General features: G+C 47.8%; 1 protein-coding gene across 2 annotated transcripts in view; it reads left to right on the forward strand.

The window, feature by feature from the left end:
* Positions 1-22,542, forward strand: part of PAX2 (paired box 2) — an 87,608-nt gene that overhangs the window by 41,769 nt on the left and 23,297 nt on the right. For both annotated transcript variants that reach the window (XM_040606276.1, XM_040606277.1), the window contains exons 6-7: positions 16,000-16,175; positions 18,003-18,129. In XM_040606276.1, coding sequence (XP_040462210.1) covers positions 16,000-16,175; positions 18,003-18,129 — 303 coding nt within the window. The remainder of the gene's footprint in view (positions 1-15,999; positions 16,176-18,002; positions 18,130-22,542) is intronic.

The following is a 22,542-nucleotide window of genomic DNA, read 5'->3' on the forward strand; positions in this document are numbered from 1 at the left end:
TTGTTGAAGACAACAGAGTGAGTTTGGACCCCTTCAAGTGACACAACCACACAGTCTGTGGTGTGGCTGCATCATTTCATGCTGTGATTTCTTGTCACCACAGCTGATGTGCTTTGTGTTGTGCTATATGATTACTTTATTGCAGGTCAGCAATAGTCTTAGTGACACTGGAGACACATGCAGGTACATTGCCTTGGGTGCTGACTCCATGTTCCAACTATCGCACAGAGCTGTGGAGCGTGCACTCAGCAGTTTATGGCTGTGCTAGTGGAATGAGCAGTTTCTGGAGACACTCTTGCAGTGTCTTCCACCTGCCTTCCCTGTTCCATGCAGTGTGGCAGAGTTTCCAGCTTGCAGCAGTGGCATATCACTGCAAACAGCCGTGGTCACAGGGGATGTCCAGGTGCATTGTGTCTATACACACAAGTGTAGGTAACACTCCCTGCCACTGTAGATGAAAATGTAAACTGAAGAGGGAGTTTATTCTCAGCAGCCACCCACTTCTCCCTCCTGAGGGTCTCTAGCTGGTGAGACTTAGCGGCAGGACATAAAAAAAGTGCCTGCTACTGATCCTGCACCTCTTTAAATAAAACTGCAGGAGGATGGTCAGAAAAGGGAGAGTATGTGTGGAAAAAGAGAGGAGGGGGAAGCTGGATAAAGGAGAGGACAATTAATAAGTAGCACAGCACTGTCAGAAATGAGGGCTGATGCTCCATGCATCTGGAGGTCAGCCTGTAAGCAAAAGGAACAGTGGGTGTGCGTGTGTGTGTGTCCGCACACACCCTGGGAGTGTGGGGGGTACGCGTTGCTCAAGAGGACTTCAGGTAAGGGAGAGTTAACAGCTTACATCACAGAAAGCAGTTTGGGCAGAATGCTCTGCTTCTGAAGCTTATAGTGCTGCTTAGTTTGACAGGTTTGGTACTATCTGAAGACAAGCTGGTCTGGCTTCAGCTGTATTTGTGTGCGTCTCTGCTTGTGTATTTGTGTCCCTAGGAATGCACGTCTGTTTGTTTTTTGTATTTCTGTGTTAGGATCACTGGTTTCTACTACTCTGTGCTTATGTACTGGGGTGAGTGGCAGGCTGGACCCGTGTCTTTGTGCATGCCTACGGAGACCTGGAAAATGTTTATATTAAGCTGTGTATAATATTGCCTAGTAGGAGAATGCATACTGTGGATCACATGGATGTCTGGGCATGTATGGCTCAGTATTAGTGCTATGTATTTCTATGAATGCCAGGTATTTGTATTCACATTTTGAGCATATATGTGAATGTTGTATATTTGTATGTATATTCTGTGTGTATGTGTTGTTACATACTTGGAGTATCTCTGTATCTTTGTGGTTGCTGGATATGAATACGTAGCCTGTTAGTGCTGTGCACTTCTGTATATAGTTTGTACAGATGTGTATTTGCATTGGGGTTATATATTTGCGTGTATGTTGTACATATATATCGGTTGTTCTTGCCTGTGTGAAGGTTGTTTATTTATGTAAATAGTTTGTATTTGTTTACATGATTTAATTTTGTATATGTGAATTTAAGGAAATTACTTTGAGTTCCAGGTTTTTGTTTAGTTAGTGTATGTATATTTTTGTAAGTTATTTGTTTATTCAGAAATTACATTTAATTGACATGCACCTGCATTAGTACCTCCTTGTGTCCCAGTCTGCATTCTTGTGTCTTTAAATGTTATTGGCTACATTTGGTGAGTCTTGCTCATGCATAGAGCTTTTCTTTAAGTTTATTTGTGTGAGTGTCGTGAATGTGTGCTTGTCTGACTGCTTATTTATGGGTATTTAGTTTGTGGTTAGTTCTTCTTCCACTTTTTGACTCACTCCTGGGAGGAGTTGCTGCAGCTGATGTGTCAGCAGGAGTCAGGCAGCTACAACTCCTCCCAGCGTCTCTGCCTGCTCCCCGGTTTTGCTGGTGCCCGTCTCTCTCTGGACCTTCTTGCTCTAGATGAGTTGTACCCTGGCTCTGCCTGCACTCAGGGAGGTGACTGCTACGTTTTGTCATGCATGTAGAGAGCATGGGAGTCAGAGGGAGCATGGTGCCTGGATCTGTGAGGATCCCAGGTGAATGCACAGTGGATGACAGAATAAACTGCAAAAGGGATCAGCTGGCAGTGTGCAGGCAAATGGCATTTTAGAGGGTTGTTGGTAACTGGTATAACAGCGGATCAGGGTGCCATGACAGTGGGAGACAAGGGTGACACTGACGCTGCTTTTGGGGTCAAGTGACATGGCAGTGAGACATAAGGGCAATACTGCTATGGAATCAAGGTGACACAGCGTTGAGGCACAACTGGGATCAAGGTGACATGCCGATGGCCCAGGCTGATCGATCATAACAGGGAGGGCTGGGAAACCTTCATCAAGAATCAGCTGAACAAGGCAAAGTAGAACAGGAGAAGCAGGGTGAAGAAGATTGGAGGCAAATCAAGGGACCCGTACTGCAGCTGTAGCAGCCAGGTCACCGGCAGTGTGGGACATGCAGCGTCCCCATGAGGAGATCAGTTGCATCGTGTTGTGGAAGGCTGGGCCAGTCTGTTAGCAGTGGCTGTTTGCATCACAGTAATGGAGAGCAGGGACAAACACAGTGATGACATCAGGTGATGGACATATCCTGTGACAGTAGCCACAGACCACAGGGACTGTGTGGGATGGGGCACTATTCCCAGTTGCTGGAAAAACAAAGAACCTAACGGGCAGTAAAACAAAAACAAAGGAGACTTGGAAGCACCTGACAGCCCTAATTCATCACAGCCCAAGATTTTTTTTCCCCCCTCATGTTCCCATTATATTTGTTTGTAAAAGTGGAAATCAATTTTGAAGGTAATTTTCTGGAAAGAATGGAAGGGAGGTGGGAGGGCCGGATAAGGCAGAGATGGCAAGAAGAAAAAAAAATTTAGGCCAGGCACAGCCCAGGGGCAGCTCTTGGCAAGGTGAAAGAAAATTGCATATTCAATCTCCATCCATGAATCTCCCTTGCTGCTGCCCGCCTCCTGCTCGAAAACAATGAAGGCTTTCTCCCCTACGCTGCACAACGCCTGAGTATCAGCGCTCACTTTAACTTCAGGGTCATTAATTCACCTGATTATTGCAGGAGAGGAGAGGGTTGCAGAGGCATCCTTTCTAAAGAGCCCTCCCTTAGCTCATCCTTTGATTAGTTTGGGGTGGGGGGAGTTGAGATAATGTGTTGTCTTGGACTCAGTTTAAAATGGGAGGGGTTGAAGAGGGGGTGGAAGGAGGTAGAGGTGGAAAGGGAAAGATGTGGCCCGGCTTGTTGTGGAAGGGAGAGTCAGAAAGCAGTCATTCTTGCATCCTTCTGCTGTGGTGTTATTGCAAATTAAAAGTAGCTTGTTCCACTCCATAGCTATCTTTCAGGGAGGGGAGGGGCATGGGTATATGTCGGCATGGGGATGGGGGGGATCTTATCATTGCTTCTTCAGCAGCCCAGCGTAGTGTCACCCTGTGAGGTGACATTTGAATTTACAATTCCACTGAGAAAAGCCATTAATTCACAAATTAACATTTCTCCCCCTCTCTCTAGCTCTCTCTCTCTTCCTCTCTCTCTCTCTATCTCACATGGATGTGCAAGCAATTGAAAAGACAAAGGAAATAGCCTTAAGGAAGAGACTTTACTGCTACTCTGTCTGTGCAGAGATTGCTACTACTGCTTCTAGATAGATAAACCAATTACCTGAGCTGCTCTGTTCATGGCAGCCTGCTATTACCTCCTTTTGTAGGGCTGACTCCATTGCTGGATTACACTGTGTGTATCTCATTAATGTAAACCAGCATGATACTGGGCACTGTCCGTGACCCTTCTTGCCAGTTCCCATTGCTCTGCAAGTGGCAGAGGGAACTGGGAGAGGAGTCAAGAGCAGAGGTGATGGAAGGCACAAACGTACTTCCTAATGTACAGGGACCAGGCCACACAGAGAACCTGCTTAGAATACCTTCACTGAACTTAGGGAGACAGGGGCTTCCCTTTTAAAGAGGGGATGCATAATGTTAACTGGGGTCTCTTCCACATCTTGGTGGGCACTGAGAGTGCTGCGAAGAGGCCTTATGCATTGGTACCAGGTGTGGGCAGCCCCTTGTGGCTCCATTCTCAGCATTACCCTGAGTTTCCTCCAGGTGTGGAAATGTGCATGGTAGGCAGAAGCAGAGGTGTTAGTGCGAAAGCTACGTATACATAGCTATAGACAGACTGCACCCAGGAGCTAACTGACTCACAGAGGTACACGACAAACCTCAGAATAGGAAGCAAAAATAAACACTCTAGCTTATGGACTGAGAGGGCCAGATTTCTCTGTAGCAACTCCACTGAAAGCCAGTCAATGATGCCTGTCGACACATTCTTGTGAAAGACAAACACTGGACGCTACTTCCACACAGCTCCCAGTCCTCTTCTGATTCCCTTTTGTTGCTCTCTCCTGCTGTGCGCCTTCTCACATGCTTACTTCTGCTATCCCTGCTGCTGTGTATGCTAAGACAGCACATGTGTACAGTACACACACACACACACACACACAGGCACTCAGCCACATGCTGATGCCACCCCAGGCACACGTCTGTGACACCAGCAGCCTGCCTGTGCATACCCACAGCTCTGCAGACACCCCTTCTCCCCACCTGCTCTGGTGAGGTCCCTTTCAGTGGCCCAAGCCTGCCCTGGGGTGCGCAATGGTTGGCACCTTCTGGTGCTCTCTGCAGACAACCTTGCAGGAACACACCTGGCTACCCCTGCCCTTTTGCAGGGTCACACAGCCACGTGTGCCCTAGCAGTGTGGTTTACATAAAGCCTTGCACGTTAGTCTTTGCTCACTAAGCATTCTACCTATGTAGAACTGAGCAGAAATCTTCACCGACAGGTTGTTCACCCCATAAGGGTTTGACAGGCCCTGTTCAAGCCATTCCCCTAACTTTCATGAAAGGCAGAAGCTTGCAGGGGTTCTCCTGACAAAAGAAAAACAGATCAGAACTGCTGTTTCTGGAAGCCTGGTCTCTACATGCTCAGCGCGTGGAGCTGAGAAAGGCGTGTGCCTTTCTTCAGCACTGCCTTGGCTCCTTAAATCTTCCTAAAAACTCACCCTCTTAGCAAGAGCATCTACCTCTCTGACATTTCCTATGCCCCACACCATGCACAGCACATGGCCAGGGAGAAGCATCCTGCAGCCGGTGCTGGAAGACGCATCACGATCAGCAGAGGAATCGGCAGGCAGTGCCAGTAATTCAAACTATCCTGACCGTTCAGTGAACCTGAACCTGCTGACCTTGACAGCACTAGACAGCAGTGGCCTCAGGAATCCCAACCTTTAGAGAGGCATCAGCGGAGGATGGCTCCTGCTTTCTCCCTTTCTTTCTCTCTCTTCCCCCCCCCCCCCCCCCCCATCACATCCCAGCAGCCAAGGGGCTCAACAGTCAATCCCCAGTGCACCAATTAGCTCCTAATTTGGCTATCTCTGCACTCCCAAGTCTATGTCAATGTAATGTTAAGCATTGCTTGCCATTCATAGATGTAAATCATTCCTATAGAGGGGTGTCTTCTTGTGCTAAAGGAAAACACTAAGCACCTTGTTCCCTGTCAGGGTCAGAGAGAACCCCCTCCTCCTCCTCCCAAAATGGGGGCTGCTGCTGTTTGGAAGGAAAGCAGGAGCAATTTTGCCTCCCTAAGTGATAGCATCAGATCCTCTAGTCTTGTTTCACTGGATCACAGGGGAAAGCAACAAGATCTCACTGAGTGATTAGCCTGTGAGAATCCTGGCTGGAGAGATGAGGGGCAGGGAACTGATTTGCGTGCTGCAGGGGGGAAGAGGGGGGTGTGTGAAGAGAGAGAGAAACCAGTGTGCCTAATTTTGCCAAAAGAACTTGCATTAAAGAAAAATGCAGTTTGTGAACATTTTAAGAGCATTTCAGGGAGTACTGGATTTCCTCCAGCTATCTCTGTGGCTGCCAAGCAAGACCTGAAATAAACAGCATTTTGTGTTGGCCTGCAGAGGCTAGGCTAAGCTCTAAGTCCTTGCATCTGGAGGACAACTCTGTTAACAGTACATGGCCTGAAAGAAGCAGTTACAGATACCTATCTACTGAGACGTAGCAGACATGTCTGTCTCCATCCATAACTCTGAAGGTGATTTTTACATCCATCAATCAGATAAAATAAGGGGCCTAAAAATAATGCCTAGGTCAACCTTTCTCCTTTGCTTTTCCTTCATCCATCCAAGCATCCTACTGCTTACATGCCATCAGGTTCAAGGTATACAGTCCTCTTCTCACACAGGTTGTCATCAGCTACAGAACACACAGGAGCACAGTGCCAGAACAGGAGCTAGGTCATGGGTATCACTGTTTCCATTTGGATATGGAGTACGCCAGCATTTCTTTTTCTCACTCACTCTGCCTATTTTGGGAGCTCAGAGGTGTTATTCTGCTTTTAAGCTAGGGGATCTGCATCAGAACAGGTTTGTAGGCATCTGATTAAGCCTTAATGAAGTGGTTATTGTGTATGAAATGTCCATCAAGTCTTGAGTGCCTTCTAGTCCTCTCTTAGATGCTTTAGAAAAAGCTGTTATAAAGGACAAGTGCACTTACATGCTTGGGTTTCCCAAAGGAGCTGTTGGTTTTTTTTTTGCTTTGGCTTTTGGCATTTAGTGTGGGAAGAGGTAGGCTTTGAACAGAAGAGTTGATCTTGCAAGCAGATCAGAACTATCCTAGAGTTTGGGACAACTTTACTAAATCCCAGGAAATTTAAAAAAACCACCCCTCTAGCTAATCCTCAAAGATACTTACAGCTGTTCTCTGCGGAGCCCTCTCTTATTTGTGAAACTGACTGCTACCCGTGACCGGGCCTCCTCTTGTTTGGGGAGGTATCTCTTACAATTTGGGACATCTCTCTCACATGTGTCTTATAGAGGTGATATCAGTACAGGTTCCTTCATATACCAATAAGGGCCTTTACATGAGCACATGCAGAAAGATTCCAAATTACTCTACTAATGATTTACAGTTATTATAAGAAAGAACATTAAAAAAACCCAAAGAGTTTGCATGTTGACAGTCCAAGCAGATTACTGCATATTGCAAGCCTGTAGCTCTTTCATTGCATGGCATTTTGCAATTACCCATCCTGTATCATACATTGTTTATTAACCTTCCCATTCTTAAGATCTCATTTAATACTGAAATGTGGCTGACTCTCGGGTGGACCATGGCAGATGTTGAACAATACAGAGCATCAACTGTGAAATTTTGCTGTGCCATGTCCAAATGAAACCACAGGAGAATTAAGATATGCTGTGGGTAATCACTCAGGCTGGATTTTGTTCAGGACAGCCAGGTTAATGTCTGCACTCTTGCAAAAAATGCCATGGGAATTTTAATGACTCTGAGTGATTGGAGCCTTTGTTTTATGGCACGTCAAAAATGGCAGCTCTAAAAACACACTGCTTGAGCACTGGTTTAGTGCTGACTCAGAAGAGCTTCCAATAACATGATTCACTAGCATCTGGCTCAGGGGCAGGCACAGCCGCCTTCAACTTGCAAGGCTTAGGTAGAAGTGTGTATGAGGGGAAAATAAGGTGGAATGAAAGGAAGGCAAAGTCTAGAGCAAGGGAAATGGAAGGAAAGGAGGTATTAAGAGGCATGTTAGTGGGTGACCAAGCCAATGGAACCCAGCAGGCTACAGAGGAGTTCATATTTTCTAGACACTGCATCGAAGGTGTCCATGGCCTGATCCAGATCTGCTGAGCCCTAATGCTGGTGGCCTCTCAGGTGTCAGTTTGCTCCACTGGAATCTCAGGGATCTCCCAGAAACTGGGAGATGGGGCTAGATGGGGACAGCCCAGCTCTGTGCTCCCTCCCTTGTCTCTAGTGGTCCTGATAGCAGCGTTGATTTGCATGTCAGGCAGGCAAAGCACTGCTTGAGAAAAAAAAAAACCCTCCGAGTGTGGCGGTGTCAGCGCTCGCTGTTGTTCGACAGTGTAAAATTAAATTAATAAAGCCCCCAACACAGGAAAACATAACAGGAAATTAATGGCCTTTACTGTCGCTCTGATGCAGTCATTTGCAACCCTGCTTTCCGCACCAAAGACTTCATAAATGCAAGCAGTTTCTCTAAACAAGCATAGTTAGGGCTGCATGCAATGTAATTTTTTGTGTTGCTTCTGTCCTTTGGAGCTACAAAAGCCACCCTTTTTTATGTGCTCACCAAGGGGGATCCTGCCAAGGAGTAGCCCCCCAACAAATGGGCTTAGGAAGGTGAGAGGAGGGAGCTAAGTCACACCAATGATGTTAAGAACATCTTCTGCCCCGGCAGAGGGAACCGCATAGCTCCCGGTGCTCCGCTTTCCCTGCGGCAGCAGCTCTCCCTGAGGGCTCTGCGCTCAAGGCAATGTTGTGGACACCACAGCAGCATAAATCAGGATAACCCTTCTGATAACTTTCAGGATGTGTAAATCTGTATAACCACTGAATGCAAGAGACTTACAGATTTACACTAACTGGAGGATCTGGCCCGCTGTGTGACAGTGCTGCTTGCCACTCTGCCAGCATAAACAAAGCAAATGTACTGGGTCCTGGAGGCAGCTGCATTTCTGTCTGGCCAGCAGTCAAGCCTAATAGTGCTAGTAAGAGAGACTGGACCCATGCTCTGTCCCTCATTACAATGGTATAAATCCCCAGTGCTTCTTCTGAGCTAAGTGAACTGTTGCAGATCTGCAGCCACCTGACTAGGAGCAGAATATGTCCGCTCACCTCCAGCATACCCAAAGGTCACAAAGCAGCAGTGACTGCTCGCACAGCAGGCACCAGCTCTGACTACCCGGGCTAACATGCCTCATCTGCACACCCACACATGCTGTAGTACATGTTGCACACACATCTGAGGCAGCTGCTTGCATCCCACCCAATACCTGGAAAGGCCCTTGCTGGTGTATTCAGTAAGGCTGGATGTGCTGATTATTACTAACACATAGACCTAGGTCTGTACAGACTTAGTTTCCCAGATGCTCTGGGCCAAATTTGCAATCATACCCTTAGATGCTGTAGTAAATACATATGATTTTCATACGCATACACACACACTCCCTTAAATGCGCTTTGCATGCTCCCATGATAATCCAAGACAGATCTGAGTACACACTTCATTACGCATTTGCACACACAATTCATTTCATTTACATTCTCATTGAGCATTGCCATTTTGCTCATGTAAGCCCTGCATTAAAGCTGCACTGCCCGTCCCTGCTCCATCTGAGGGACTCAGCCATACACAACCCTTGCGGTAGCAGCACCGCAGCCCCTCAGCTGTCAGGCACCGGCACACATCTCACTCTTCCTCGGTCAGGCACACTTCCCACTTCCCTGCATGAGCAGCCTTCCTTGCTCACTGATTCCTCATCTGTGCTATACCCTCATTTCAAAACATAAAATCCCTTTGTTTCTGAACCTTTTGGCTCTAAGTCTGAGCATATAAGGAACAAATACACACAGTTTATGTGTCGCTGACACACTTAAATTACAGAGACATGTGGACCGACACAGTACCATCAATTAGCATACTCAGATCCAGGCTTGAGGATTCCCTTGAGGCAAATGGTCACAGGAACCTCAACAACTGCAGAGTTCACGAAGGCTGATACACTTCCTTGAGGTGATACTGTTCCAGCACTCACCTTCCAGTATCCCTGTTTCTGCAGGATCCTGTACATAACCTGAACTTGTACCTGATCTTCTTGCACTATCACAGTGGAGACCCCTGATAACATTCCCTCTCTATGCACTGCTTAACCTTGCCAGCCCCCCTGCACTCACTTGAGATCCTTTCCATCTGACTCTGAGGTTCATCTTTCTCCCCACCTGTTCAGTTATCACAGTGAAAGCCCTGACAATTCTTGCAGCACCACTATGTGCTGAAATACAGCACTGACCCATCTAGAGATGATGTCTTCTTCCATGCTGCCCAAAAGGCTGCAAAAATTCTTCTGCAAGGAAACGGAAACCAAATTTTTCAGCCCTCCCTTACCAAACCCTACTGAGTAGGGCAAGAAAGTCAACACAGGTGAAAAGATCACCAGATTAGAGCTGCTAGTCCTCACCTTTGTCCCTGCTACTGGGAGCACAGCATTAGCTTAATAATCATTGAGGATGCAAACAAAGTCTTTAGAAACACCACGACTGCAGACTGGTGCCGACCAGGACGCCAGCACCAGACACTTCTGGCCAGGTGAAAATGTGTGATTTGCTCCCTCAGCCAAGGTCTTTGTCTTTGAACTCTCCCTTGGTTGGGGGTCAGCTCAGACGCAGATGCAAAAGGTCCGTTATTCCCAGCAGAAGCCTGATGCCAGGGTTTGAAGCCTGGGTCTGAAAGCGCTGCGCTCCTTCCTGGCCCCGTGCCGAATGCAGCGCGAGGGTCTGTGCAGGGCTGGCTGCCGTGAATGACAAGCACTGGCTATCGATCGCGTTCTGAACTCGGCCCAGCCGATAGAAGGTAATTAATGACTCCATTTGCCTCAGTACCGAGGAGAACAATTGAGTTTGAAACTGCAACAACTGGCAGTGCGGGGAAAGGCCCCCCGGGACGGCCAGGAAAGCTGCCTGACAGGCCCAGGCTGTGTGGGGACACCGGAACACATCAGAGGGGGAAAAAAGAGAAGGGAAATTGGATAAAGGGGAAGAGCAGCCCTAACACAAAGGGTGACTTCAGGAAGGGCAGCACACATAGTGACGAGTGCCCAGAAAGCAGGACAGGACTGTTCTGGGCTAAGCCCCCCAGCTGGGATGGTGACAAAGGCAGGCTGCAGGAGGGGACAGGCTGTCTCGGTGGTGCAGGGGGATGGCACTGCAGCAGCCGGCTCAGCACCACTGCGTTAGACAGATGCGTTTCCCTCGGAGGCTTTTGACAATTAGATGGGTTCTGCTGTGTCACCTGGCTGGCAGTTCTCATGCCAGTCACATTCACTTTTATTATGACTGTGATTTTTATTGGTAGCACTGCGAGGCCTTAGCCGAGATTGGGGCCCCACGAGGCAGCAGGCAGACACGTCATGGGGGTGGTAACAGCCTCTGCCCCAAAAGAGAACAGTATCTCCATGTTTGCATGCCAGCTGCACGGCTTCTCATGACCTTCCTACATGTTTCTGTGCCACAAAGGTCTTCCTGTGCCAGCAATGCTTCTGGATTGTTTGTTGGAGACAGCCCTGTCCCACCCTGAGCAAGGGTGCTCTCTGTTGCCTCTAGCCAGGGAGGTGACTGTATTACGCTGCTCTGTGCTACCTGTATGTGGCGGTGACTTTGTGGCTTCCAGGCCTGGGAACATCTCTTGTTTTGGAGCTATTTAATGGGTGTATTCCCTGTGTCAGATGTAGTTAAAGTTGTTCCTCTGTCCTCTGGCACAGCATTTCCTTGTTATCTGTCAGGATACTTCTGTGACACCTGTGGAGCATTTCTGTGTCTTGTGTTGAAGGTTTACGCTGAACATTGTGTGTTTGTGCTCCCTCAGCAGCCCCTCAGGAGGAGAGATGTTTCCTGTCACATGTGCAAGGCCAGTCCTGATCGTGCTGACAGTGACTGTGTGTTCTTGTGAGGGACACTGTGACCGAGGCCATGGTTCACCTCTCAAACTGTTAAGATACTTCTGATTTAAGAGAGGTGTCCCTGTGTCACAGCACCACACAGTTTCCTTCTCCAGTAAAAAGGGAACTGGGAAAGGTGATGCTGCTTCCTAATGCTACAGCTAGTGCAGTTACCCAGGTGGCACCCCCAGACTCCTCCTGCAGCTGAAGCCTTGCTTCACCACAGTACCCCTTCCAAGAGCTGCTTTCTTGGCAAATCCCCGTTCCTTAAGCTTTTACTCCTAGCACTGTTCTTCATCAGCTGAAGTGACTGTTGCCCACCACAGTGCCATTCCCCATGGGATCTGCTAGTCTTCCCCAACCCAAATTTTCCCCATGAGCCCTCCCTTCACTTTCACCCACAGCGCTTTGATGGACCAGTCTCCTCTGCTCCTTACTGCCACCTTTGCTCATATCTATGCAGTTGCCAGCTCCCATACTTGGTGTACTGTATTTGAGGCTTCTCCTGATAGTCCAGCTCACCGTCATATGCTTAGATGAGAATTGTGACTTGATCTAAACCCAGATATAAATGCCTGTCCCTTGCAGTTTCAGGGAAAAAATGAAAACGCATCCTCTATAGGTTTTGACACCAGAAAACAAACATAGGGGATTTACAATCCCTTGGTTTTGAAGAAAATATAATGATCTATGACTGTGAATGTCTCAGTGTTATCAACACAAGATGTATAAATCTGTCTTTCAGGATCACCTCTCTGAAACTTTGCTTTGTAAGTAAAATCCTTATGCACAGGTCATATTATTGCTCTGCAAAGTTTGGGATTTGCATGCCCTACCATTATTAAGTCCAGTACTAGTGCAAGCAGTTTGGACAAGGCCCACCCTGAGGTAGCCTACAGGTCTCTCTCAAAAGTTTCTTTTCTTTTGTAGATTTTAAAGCCTAGGCCATGGCAGACTACCCCCTGCCCTGTATCCAGAATCCTGTACTGCTTTTCCACTTCTCCCTATCTATTTGCTTGCTTTGATCATTCTGATTTCTTATCTAACCCTGCTCCTTCCCCTTCTCCTCCCTTCATCTTTTTCTTTAATTTCCCACTGACTGTACAGGTCCCTTCTTATCAGCCAGTCCTGAGTTTCCCAAATACACATAAGCACTTACATGCACGCGCGCGCGCGCACACACACACACACACTGTCACAAATAAATAAATAAATAGAAAGGTCAGTGAGCAGAGCAGCAATAACCCCTAAAACAGTACTATCAGAGGGACATGATTGATCAATTGAATTCCATAGCGGCTCAAAAATGTGGGATTAAGTAGTGTATTATACGCACAATGAGTTGAGGCATGATGTTCATTTCAAGTTCATTTCGCCAGCCCTCTGCCACCAGATCAGGCAATCAATAGGGGCAGCAGATATCATATATCACCTCTCTCCGTGCTAGGGAGAGAGCACCATAATCTCTCGCAAATTTAGAGTGACAGATTTGTCAAGATCTGAAGGGCCCCTGAATAAATGAAGGAAAAGAGACTCCTACAGTGACTTGGGAAAGCTGTGGTTTCAGCTTCTTCACACAAAGGCATGGCCTGTGCACACACAGGAGACATGCGTGCACAGGGCTCTGCAGGCAGATAAGAACTGCAAATACACATGCATGTGTGCACCAATCTGTATAACCACCCAGGGCAACTCACTAAGGGTAAAATCTGGTTTAATTACAATCAATGGAAGTTTTAGCATACACGTGAACACACGTCCACTCACACCAAACGCCATGCATGGTGTAGGGCTGCCATTCTTGAAAATCAAACATAGCCTAAATCAGCCGCTGCAGATGAACGGCTGCTCAGAGGCATGCACAGTGATGCAGAATCTAAAGAATATCAGAATAATGATCTGCTGTAAAAATACCCGCATGTATTAGCACCATGGTGTGCACAGTCGTGCACACTGACTGACACGTGTGGAAAAATCCTCAAAGGCAAACAGCTTTACAGTCTGCAGACAGGTTGAGACACGTGCTGTTACAGAAGTATTTTTTTTTTTTGCTTGAGCCTGGACCCCGGAGCTCTGTGCCAGCTTTCCGCAGGGAGGACCGGACAGCAATGCCTACTGGAACTGGTAGCATGAGCCTCAAGCTACCCTAGTCCTCCTGAAAGCCACTCCCTGCAGTACCAGCCCAGTCCATCTAAAACATGAAAACTGCACTGACATACACAGTGTGCAGTCCACCAAGCCTCATCTTTGCTTTGTTTTCTCTTAGTCAAATCTGTCATGAACTCCAGCTTTCGGGAACTTGAGAGATTTCCCTTGTGCAGATAAGCCTGAGGAGAGGAGAAAATGCCAGGGATCAGTGCCAGTGAACAGCCCTGCTCTGGCTAGGGGTGGAAAAGAAAGAGAGAAGGGGCTGCTCGAGGGAAGGCTGCTGGCCAGGACAAATCAATATGTAATATTTTCTATGGTCTTGTGAGTGGTACTGTACTACGTTACTGTATATAATGTACTATTGATTATATCATATCGTATAATCACCTATAAACGGATATATCTCATAGCCAGAAGGCAGCAGGCTCAGTTATAACTCTGGGCCACCAGTTGGCCATGAACTGTGCCAGCAAAATACCCGCCTTGGCACCATCCACGAGCTAAAAGATGAAGTGGCGGAGTGGCACGGTTCTGTCCGTTGCACAGCAAGTGCCACTCCAGGCTCCCGGGAACATCATCTGCCCACGAGTGCCTCGCAATCTCATGGAGGAGGGAAGAAGTCTATGCAGATCCCTCAACCATTTTCTTGACAGACAGACAGCAAGTTTCTGAGATTCACAGACTGGGAGCCACCACTTCAGCCAAGAAAGGCTGAAGTATGAGGAATAATAGTGAAAAAGCAGGAAGGTAATCACAGCGCAAGAGGGAGAACCCGATTTCAGGTCAGCCTTGTGTCTGACGGAGCACAGTAGGTAGAGACTCAGCATGGAGGGTATGAAGGTACATCAGCCTGGATGAGACAGGAGATTATAACCAGTCTCACCAAAGTTAGGCTGAGAGGTGACAGCAGAAAGATACTCAGCACAGTTGGAGAAGATTATAATGAGCAGACTTGCCTCAGATGAGATGAGGGATTATGACAAAGGAAGATTCACTTCAGCTGGGACAGGAGGTTATAACAGACAGACTCACCTTGGATGTGACAGATGCTAATAGCAGGAGACTCACTCCAGATAAAACGGGGTTATAACAGAGATAAATGTACCTCATTTGAGTTGGGGGATAACAGGGAAAAAATACAAAAACAGGTGGGTGATAAGATGGTTTATCACAAGGAAAGATTCACTTTGGATGGGGCAGGGCATTTATAACGGGCTTACCTCGGAGGGGATGAGTGGGCTGTAAGAGATGTGGGATGGCACAGCAGAGACAGAGACACCTGGAACATGGCAGGAGGCGCTGCAGTGAGACTGAACTGTGTCAGCGGCCTGTTGCAGGGACAGAGAAGCACTTCTGGCAATGCTTCTACCAGAAAAGGGCTTTTTTCCGAGGAAGAACAAAGGAATACCAGGAGGGCAAATTCCTACTGAGTAGGACTAGGTTTTGTAATACAATAATTCATTTTGGATAGGAAGGGGGACCAACAGAGACAAAGATTCATCTCATTTTGGAGGGAGTTTTATAACAGAGATATGGGTTGTGATAAATCACGAGCTACACATAGGAGAATGGGACAGAGATCATAACAGAAACCAACGTATGTTGGATGGGGCAGATGCTCCACAGGGAGAGACTTGTCTCTGGTGAAACATGGAGTCAGAAGCAGGATTATTCCTGTTATCTGAGAGGATGAAAGACTCATCTGGGGTACGACAGGATAAGATCAGATGAGAAGGAAATTATAACAGAGATATAACTTCTATTGGGACTGGGGAGGTACAACTGACTGACTCACTTCCAGGCTGTAAGAGAGCCCTTTCTCCATCCCAGGCATCCTCAGCCCTTTCCAGTACAGGCCCACCCTCAGCACGCTGGTTTCTCTATGAGCTGCCTCTCCCAGTAGCCTTCCAGCGATGCTAATCGCTCTGCTTTGCTCCCATTTTATGCTCAGCGATGGAGATTTGGCAATTTTTAACACTGAAAATCAGCGGAACCGAAACTCATCTCTGAGCCAAGCACCATTCCCCACAGCCTCACTCATCCTGGGCAGGATTGTCCCACAGAGCCTGTGGGAGCAGCCTGGCAGCTCCAGCAGACAGGAGAGGGCTTCCCCTGGGTGCTTCAGCCCCTGCTTCCCGCAGGAGCAGCACAGCTCCCTGGATGGAGGCAGAGTGCCCCACTCTTTCCCACTCCATCCTTTTCCTGCATCCCTTGCTGATCCCAGCCAGGGTGGTGCTAACTCCCTGTTTTCTCTGTCTGTGCCCTGCAGATGTATCCGAGGGCTCAGTTCCCAATGGAGATTCCCAGAGCAGCGTGGACAGTTTGCGGAAGCACCTTCGTGGCGACACTTTCACCCAGCAGCAGCTGGAAGCTTTAGATCGAGTTTTTGAGCGTCCTTCTTACCCAGACGTCTTTCAAACATCAGAGCACATCAAATCTGAGCAGGTGAGGGCCTGGCCCAGTAATGGGCACCCACAGGATGATGACAGGGAGATTGTCTCACTGAAACCACTCTCTCCCTCTTCACTCACCCCTTGCTCTCACACTGACCTGTTATTTCACATACATCACACTTACATTTTACAGTACTTTCTAGTTGTAAATATACCACTGTGCCGATGCACGTGTGTACACGAGCTCTACCTCATCTCATGAACTTGCCATGTACACACGCGCTGTGCTCTCCCTAAATCCCCATGTCCACCTTTCCCTTGGCACAGACTCCTGCAGGCAGGCAGGCACGCTCTTGCCCTGAACGTGCAAACACCGCCATGCATGTTCACCGGCACACAGCACTGCACAGAAGCTCCTGCACTCTCAGATCACACTGGTGACCAACGAGCCACAGGGCTGGGCTTTAACTGAGCATTTTCCTTCATGGCCCAAAGCTGAGACTTGACTCCCATCTCCAACCTAGTTTTCTGCACTTGTGCAGCTCTGCCCCCCTTCCCCTTACTCCCCCGCTCCCCCGGCCTTTTATCCCAAAAGCTGTTTGTCTTAATAAAATGAAAATCAAAAGTCTTTTTAAACCGCCCCAAGCCATAAACCAACAAAGGAAGAGAAGGAGAGGCTGGCTGTGGACTCCCTTCATCCCAGAGTCCCTGGGTTTATTACAATGAATAACCTTTATTTACTTTCATTAGACTATTAAGCACCAGCACAGTCATTTTTCCCCCTGAAACTCTGAGCAGGGCCCATAAAGCAAATCCGAAGCCTAATTGAGTTCATTTTAATTTCTCTCCGATCACAGCGAATTACTCTGGTGATAAATCAGGGGGCAGGCTCACCCCCAGTAGAAGGCCTAATTTGCAGCTAATTACAAAACTGATTTCTACAGGAAGATCAATACAAGAAGGAATTGGAAATGACTAGGCAGTCCTAGCCAAGCAGGGACAGGGGCGGGGAGGGGGCAGCATGCAGGGAGCCTGCTGGAGGAGGGGGAGATGTCAGGAGGGGGTTGGGGAAGCGCATGGAAAAAAACGGAGCAGAAAGAGCAGAAAATCAGTTTTAATTTAACGTAATATTAATCAGAGCAACTTTTCCTGCTGTTTTGTAGCCTTCCCAGTTTCTCCAGCTCCCGCGTCTGGTCCGGAGGCTGCCACAATAAAAAGGCAATTACCAGAACCTTTCGGACAGGATACCCTTTCAGATTCAATGGCTCTCCCCCTCCCACCCTTCTGTTAGCCATGTGGCTCCCCCCTCCCCAATTTCATACCCCAATGCACAGAGTGACAGAGGCAGGGGATGAGGCTTCTTTGTTTGTTTTTAAAGAGCTAGGACAGAGGTAACAGCGGAGGGGAGGCAGTCCAGAGAGCCTGGCTACAGTGGGCCAACACTGGCTGCTTCTTACAGCCCGCCTGTCCCAGTCATGTCATTGCAGCCCTCCACTCCAGCTGTCCTTGTCACCAGGGCAAACACCTCCTGCCTCCGCTCAGCCAAGAGGAGGAGATGTGGATTTCCCCTCTCTTCTCCCCTGGGTTGGCACAGGCAGCTATCCCCATCCCCACAGCACTGAACCGGGTCTCAATTGTACTGCAGTAACGGGTCAGATCCCTCACCCCTCTTCCCCTTCACAGCAGCACACAGCGGGTGGTATAGTTCATCCTAGGAACCGCAACTCCCCCCTGCAACCCATCTTCTCTGTTTCCTCCTTCTCCTCCTCTTCCATCTGTGCAGGGGTTTGCATCTCTCCTCTTCCTCCCCCCCATCTGTACACTCTTCCCTTTCTCCTGGCACATCAATAGCGAGCTGTCTTTCTGCTCTCTTCCCCAGGGTAATGAGTACTCCCTCCCAGCTCTGACCCCTGGTCTCGATGAAGTCAAATCAAGTCTATCCACCTCTGCTAACCCAGACCTGGGGACAAATGTGTCAGGACCCCAGACGTACCCTGTGGTGACCGGTAAGCTGCCTGACCAAACAGCAAAACCAAGCTTTTTATTTATTTCCCTCATCACCATTAGCTTCTGCTTTTTCTGCTAATGCAAGATATCCCTCTGTGGCAAACACGGAAAGAGACAGAAAGACTGTGGAGGACATAAGGGCTCAAGAGAAGCTTGACATTCAGAGTACTGGCAGGTTTGGGTACACCTAGAGCTGCCCAGCTCTGATGCGAAGACAGGCAAACCAGGCATGAATCAGGAACTTGTGTGCCCAGATGGGGCTTAGGGATGGATGTTGGTGGAGGACAGCCATGTCCAAATACGCACTGTGGTTTTTGCCTTTGTGTCTGAGAACAAGAGGGTTGTGGCTTACCCATGATCCACACTTGCTTTTCTTCAGGAGAAACAATAATTTAAGTTTTATTCAGCCCTGGCATTTGGAAGGGGCATTTGCAAACTAAACACTGAGGTCTGCTGAACTGTGACTGCTAAACTCCTTCTTCCTTAAGCCCATGAGTCTCTAGCAGCAGCTGGCAAAAGATGTTTTTTCACAGCCTTCCTCCTTGCCTCACATGCGGGCACATGAAACTCAGGTGTGTCTGGGAGAGTAGGGAATGAGAGCGAGTGCATGACAGCAGAGGGGTTGGGATGCACACAAGTAGCAGGCAATTCCTGCAGCAGTTGCTCCACAGAAGCTTCCTCTCCGTTGATGGCACATGCAGGACCTGTGCGGCACAGGGCCGTCCTGGGGCCACGGGGCACACCACCCTGATGCTAGTGTTAGATTGCCTGCCCCGTGCGTGTCTAGAGCCGTAAGGAGGTATTCTGGTGCCACAGCTCTTCTTCTCAGGCTTTAGTGGCCGCTGGTCCCTGCCCACACAGCTACCGCAGGTTTGCACATCTCCTCCCAGGTAGCTAAGGCAGCTGGCAAGGCCTGAGCACCTCACCCGTTTGGTACATCCTCCCTTCCCTACAGCTGCTGTGGCCCCTCTAGAAACCTCGCGGTGGAAGTTGAGAAATAACTCATGACAAAGAGGTGTAAGTCCTCTTAGCAAGGGAAGGAGCTGTTGCCTCTTAGCCAAAAGACTGTCCTGTCATGGCACAGCATCAAGAGCACTGGCATTTGAATCTCAACTTTTTCTTGCAGCAGCCGCAGCTAATAGCCCCTGAGGTCAAAGCAGCTCCTGGCTGAGGCAGGCAGTCATCGCTTGTTTGGTCAACACTGAGCAATGGCATATTGTTGCATGCAAATTTTGGCTACCCAAAACTTCGGGACCAGGCAGGATTAGTAGCTGTTATCCCAAATACAGAGGCGATCCAGTGTGAGGTCTGCAAAATTTCATGGAGAATCATGGGGAGGCAAACTGCCTATTTAGGAAGCGTCTAGAAGGCGTGCTACTCCCAGACTTTTTTTCATGGCTTTTACTACTATCAGGCTTGATCCAGGATCCTTGTAGCCATGCAGTTTCTTAGCCAACCAGAAAAAAATGGCTCAGCTGTGGCAGAATTGCTCCACGTTTCTTTGCATTTGCATATGCAAGACAAAGCTCAGCTGGTGTCCATCTACTATTTAGCAGCTCTACATCTCTTACAGGAAATACTTCCCTGTCTTTGGGGTGCAAAGCCAGTTGGATAGTAGTGCTTTCCTTCCTTCATGGAAGGCAGATCCCCATAGCTGGATGTAAAGGTGAGACAACTAAAATCAGAGTTTAAGGTTCAAAGGGGCCATTAAAATAATTCTTTTTAGTCCTTCTGCCTCAGTGAAGATGGTGCATTCCAGCATGTTAATATGAGAGCAGAATTCCCGAAGGCTGAGGACACTGCACAAGCTTTGGACAGGACTGTCACAAGGGGACAGCAGGAGAGAGATCTGGCCTTGCAGAAGAGGCTGTGGGCTGAGGCAGAAAATCTTCTTGCCCCCACCCTAGTGCCATCCCCACTCTGTTCCCTGCAACATTCCCAGCTCAGCTCAAGAACATCCCCATCAGATCCATCTGGATCCAAGAGTGAGAAAAGTTCATTTCAGACCCAGCTTGACATTCCCAGGTGGCAACTTAGCACTAACATCTCAATCTGTATGCGACATTTCAATCAGCGCAGAGTAACAAAAGCAGAACTATTAGCGTTGGGAGCTGTTCACTGGTGGTAATGATGGGGAAACTCAGAAACTGGAAATGAAAATGGAAAAAAAACCCTCAACACCCTGAAAGGCAGCAGGGAAAGAAGGGCGGAGAATTTTTCCTCTACACTTAGGCCAGGATCCAATGTTTGGATTAATGATGCCATTACCCAAGAAAGGACTTCAGATAATGCTCATTCTTAAAATGTTTTTGCTGGCAATTAAATGGTTGCAGTTATTGATCTTCATTGATCTGATGTCCTCAATTTGCATAATCTATTAAAGATGAATGATTCATGATATGTTTGCTATGGGGCTGGGCAATGCTTTCAGGAAGGACCAGAGAGGTGAGGAGCTCAGTGCTGCCTCCTGATCTACCCTGGCCAGGAAATTAAGGAAGAGGCTGGGAGCATGCAGATTTCTTTGGTATCGCCCAGATTCCTCTCCCAAGAAGGGATATTGGAGTAAGAGCGAGTACTTAATTGCTGGCTGCCTGTTCTGCTGCTATAGTGTTATCTTTGAAATGCCTCTTTGCTCTTGTCGCAGGGCAGTCTGTGAACCCAGGTGATAACAGAAAGAGATGTGAAACAAAAATCCATCCACACAGGCTACAAACTCTGCGTGCAGTCACTTCAGGGTGTAAGATTTACCTTCAGTCTACAAGATGGTCTCCTCAGCTCAGTCTTGCCAGACAGAAAGAAGTATCACTAGCTCTTTCCAAACCAAAGCTGTCCAGCCCTAGATTTTTGCCCTTTCTGAATATTTCAGAGAAAGCCCTTCTCCACTCTCTGTCTCATGACTAGCTTTCCTCAGCAAGCTCTCTCAGCTCACACCATTCCGAGAATATACCCCTCCAAAAGCCATCAAAACCTCAAAAATATATAGCTACCTGAAATCTGGGAACTTGGTGAGATAGTTGAGTACAGGTGTTGCTGAAGTCCCTTTATCTGCTTGTAAACTTTGTTGAACCAAAGAGCTAGAAATGCTGCAGAGCAGGCAGCCCCCTCCCCAACATGCAGGATGGACCTCCCCAAAGTCCTGGGCATCTACTCCAAGACAGAGCTTAGCATCACAGTTAGGTACAGCACAGCCTTGCCTAGTACTGCCAATATCAAGCTCTCCCTTTCAGACAATTATTCTATCTGATGCATCTTAGATGGTCCATTTATTACTTATATCTCCTAAAGCAAGTAAACAAGAACATTTGTTCAGTATGGAGCAGACAGGTCACCCTTATTTCTCCCCAGTAAGTACCTGCAAGGCATTTCCATGAGTGAGCTGACACTTGGGGGCTAGTTGGGCACTAGGCTAGGAAACATGCTCCTGCTCTCCATCATATAGAACAGTCAACACAGAAATTTTCAACTTCCTTCTGAAGTATCAGAGAAAGCTCTCAAGAACTGTCTGAGAACACCATCTCCCCTCTTCCTTCATGCAGAGGCCACTAAGCCAGCTACATCTTGCCTTGATGTTGCATGGTCATCATCGCTAGATTGGCGCAGATCTGTGACACCTTTCCCTGGACAGTAATTTTGAACCCCAGTCAGATTTCCTAGAAGCAAAGATCCAAGCTCGAACATACCATGGCGAGTATGTGCAGTACACGCACAACACCAAGACAAGAATTCTGTTGTTCAGAGATGTTCTACTTTGGTTATTTCTATTGAGTGCAAACAGCCCAGGCAGATGAGTATAAACCTGTACAGGGCTAAGTAAACACAGAAACCCTCAATAGCTTTCTTTTATTCAGTAGTTTCCATAGATCTTTGAGTTTGGAAGGTACTCGGTAGCTAACACCCAAGAAGTGAGTGGAGGACAACCTCAAGATTTTGGCACTAGCAACAGGAGTACTTTAAAAGCACAAGGTTGTTCTCAGAAGCCTTGAATCATTTGGGAACAAAGATTAAGATCCTTCTTTAAGCACTATCAGAAGTCACATCTTTTGGAATAGGCATGCATGAAAGAAGTGAGGTGTCTTCAGATCAGGTTCTGAGTTCTGGGGACTTTGATAGTTTGGGAGCAGAGTCCTTTCCAGCTCAGTTATCTAGCCCAGAAGTTACACAACAGAGAGGTAGCACTATGGGAAATAAAACACAATGAACTTTTAAGGTATGGTTTGAAATGTTCTTATTAACAGACTACTAAAGGGGAGGAATTACGTACTAGATGGATCCTAAAATTACAGCAATGGTAAAGAAAAAACTTCCCTTAACTGAATCCTGGCAGTTTTAACTAATCAGACCATGTTTCCCAGCCCACTACAACCAGTGAGATCTGCAAAGAAAAGTAAAGGTAAAAGACAAACCCAAGAGAA

This window comes from Falco naumanni, chromosome 9, assembly GCF_017639655.2.
Source record: "Falco naumanni isolate bFalNau1 chromosome 9, bFalNau1.pat, whole genome shotgun sequence".
Classification (NCBI taxonomy): Eukaryota; Metazoa; Chordata; class Aves; order Falconiformes; family Falconidae; genus Falco; species Falco naumanni.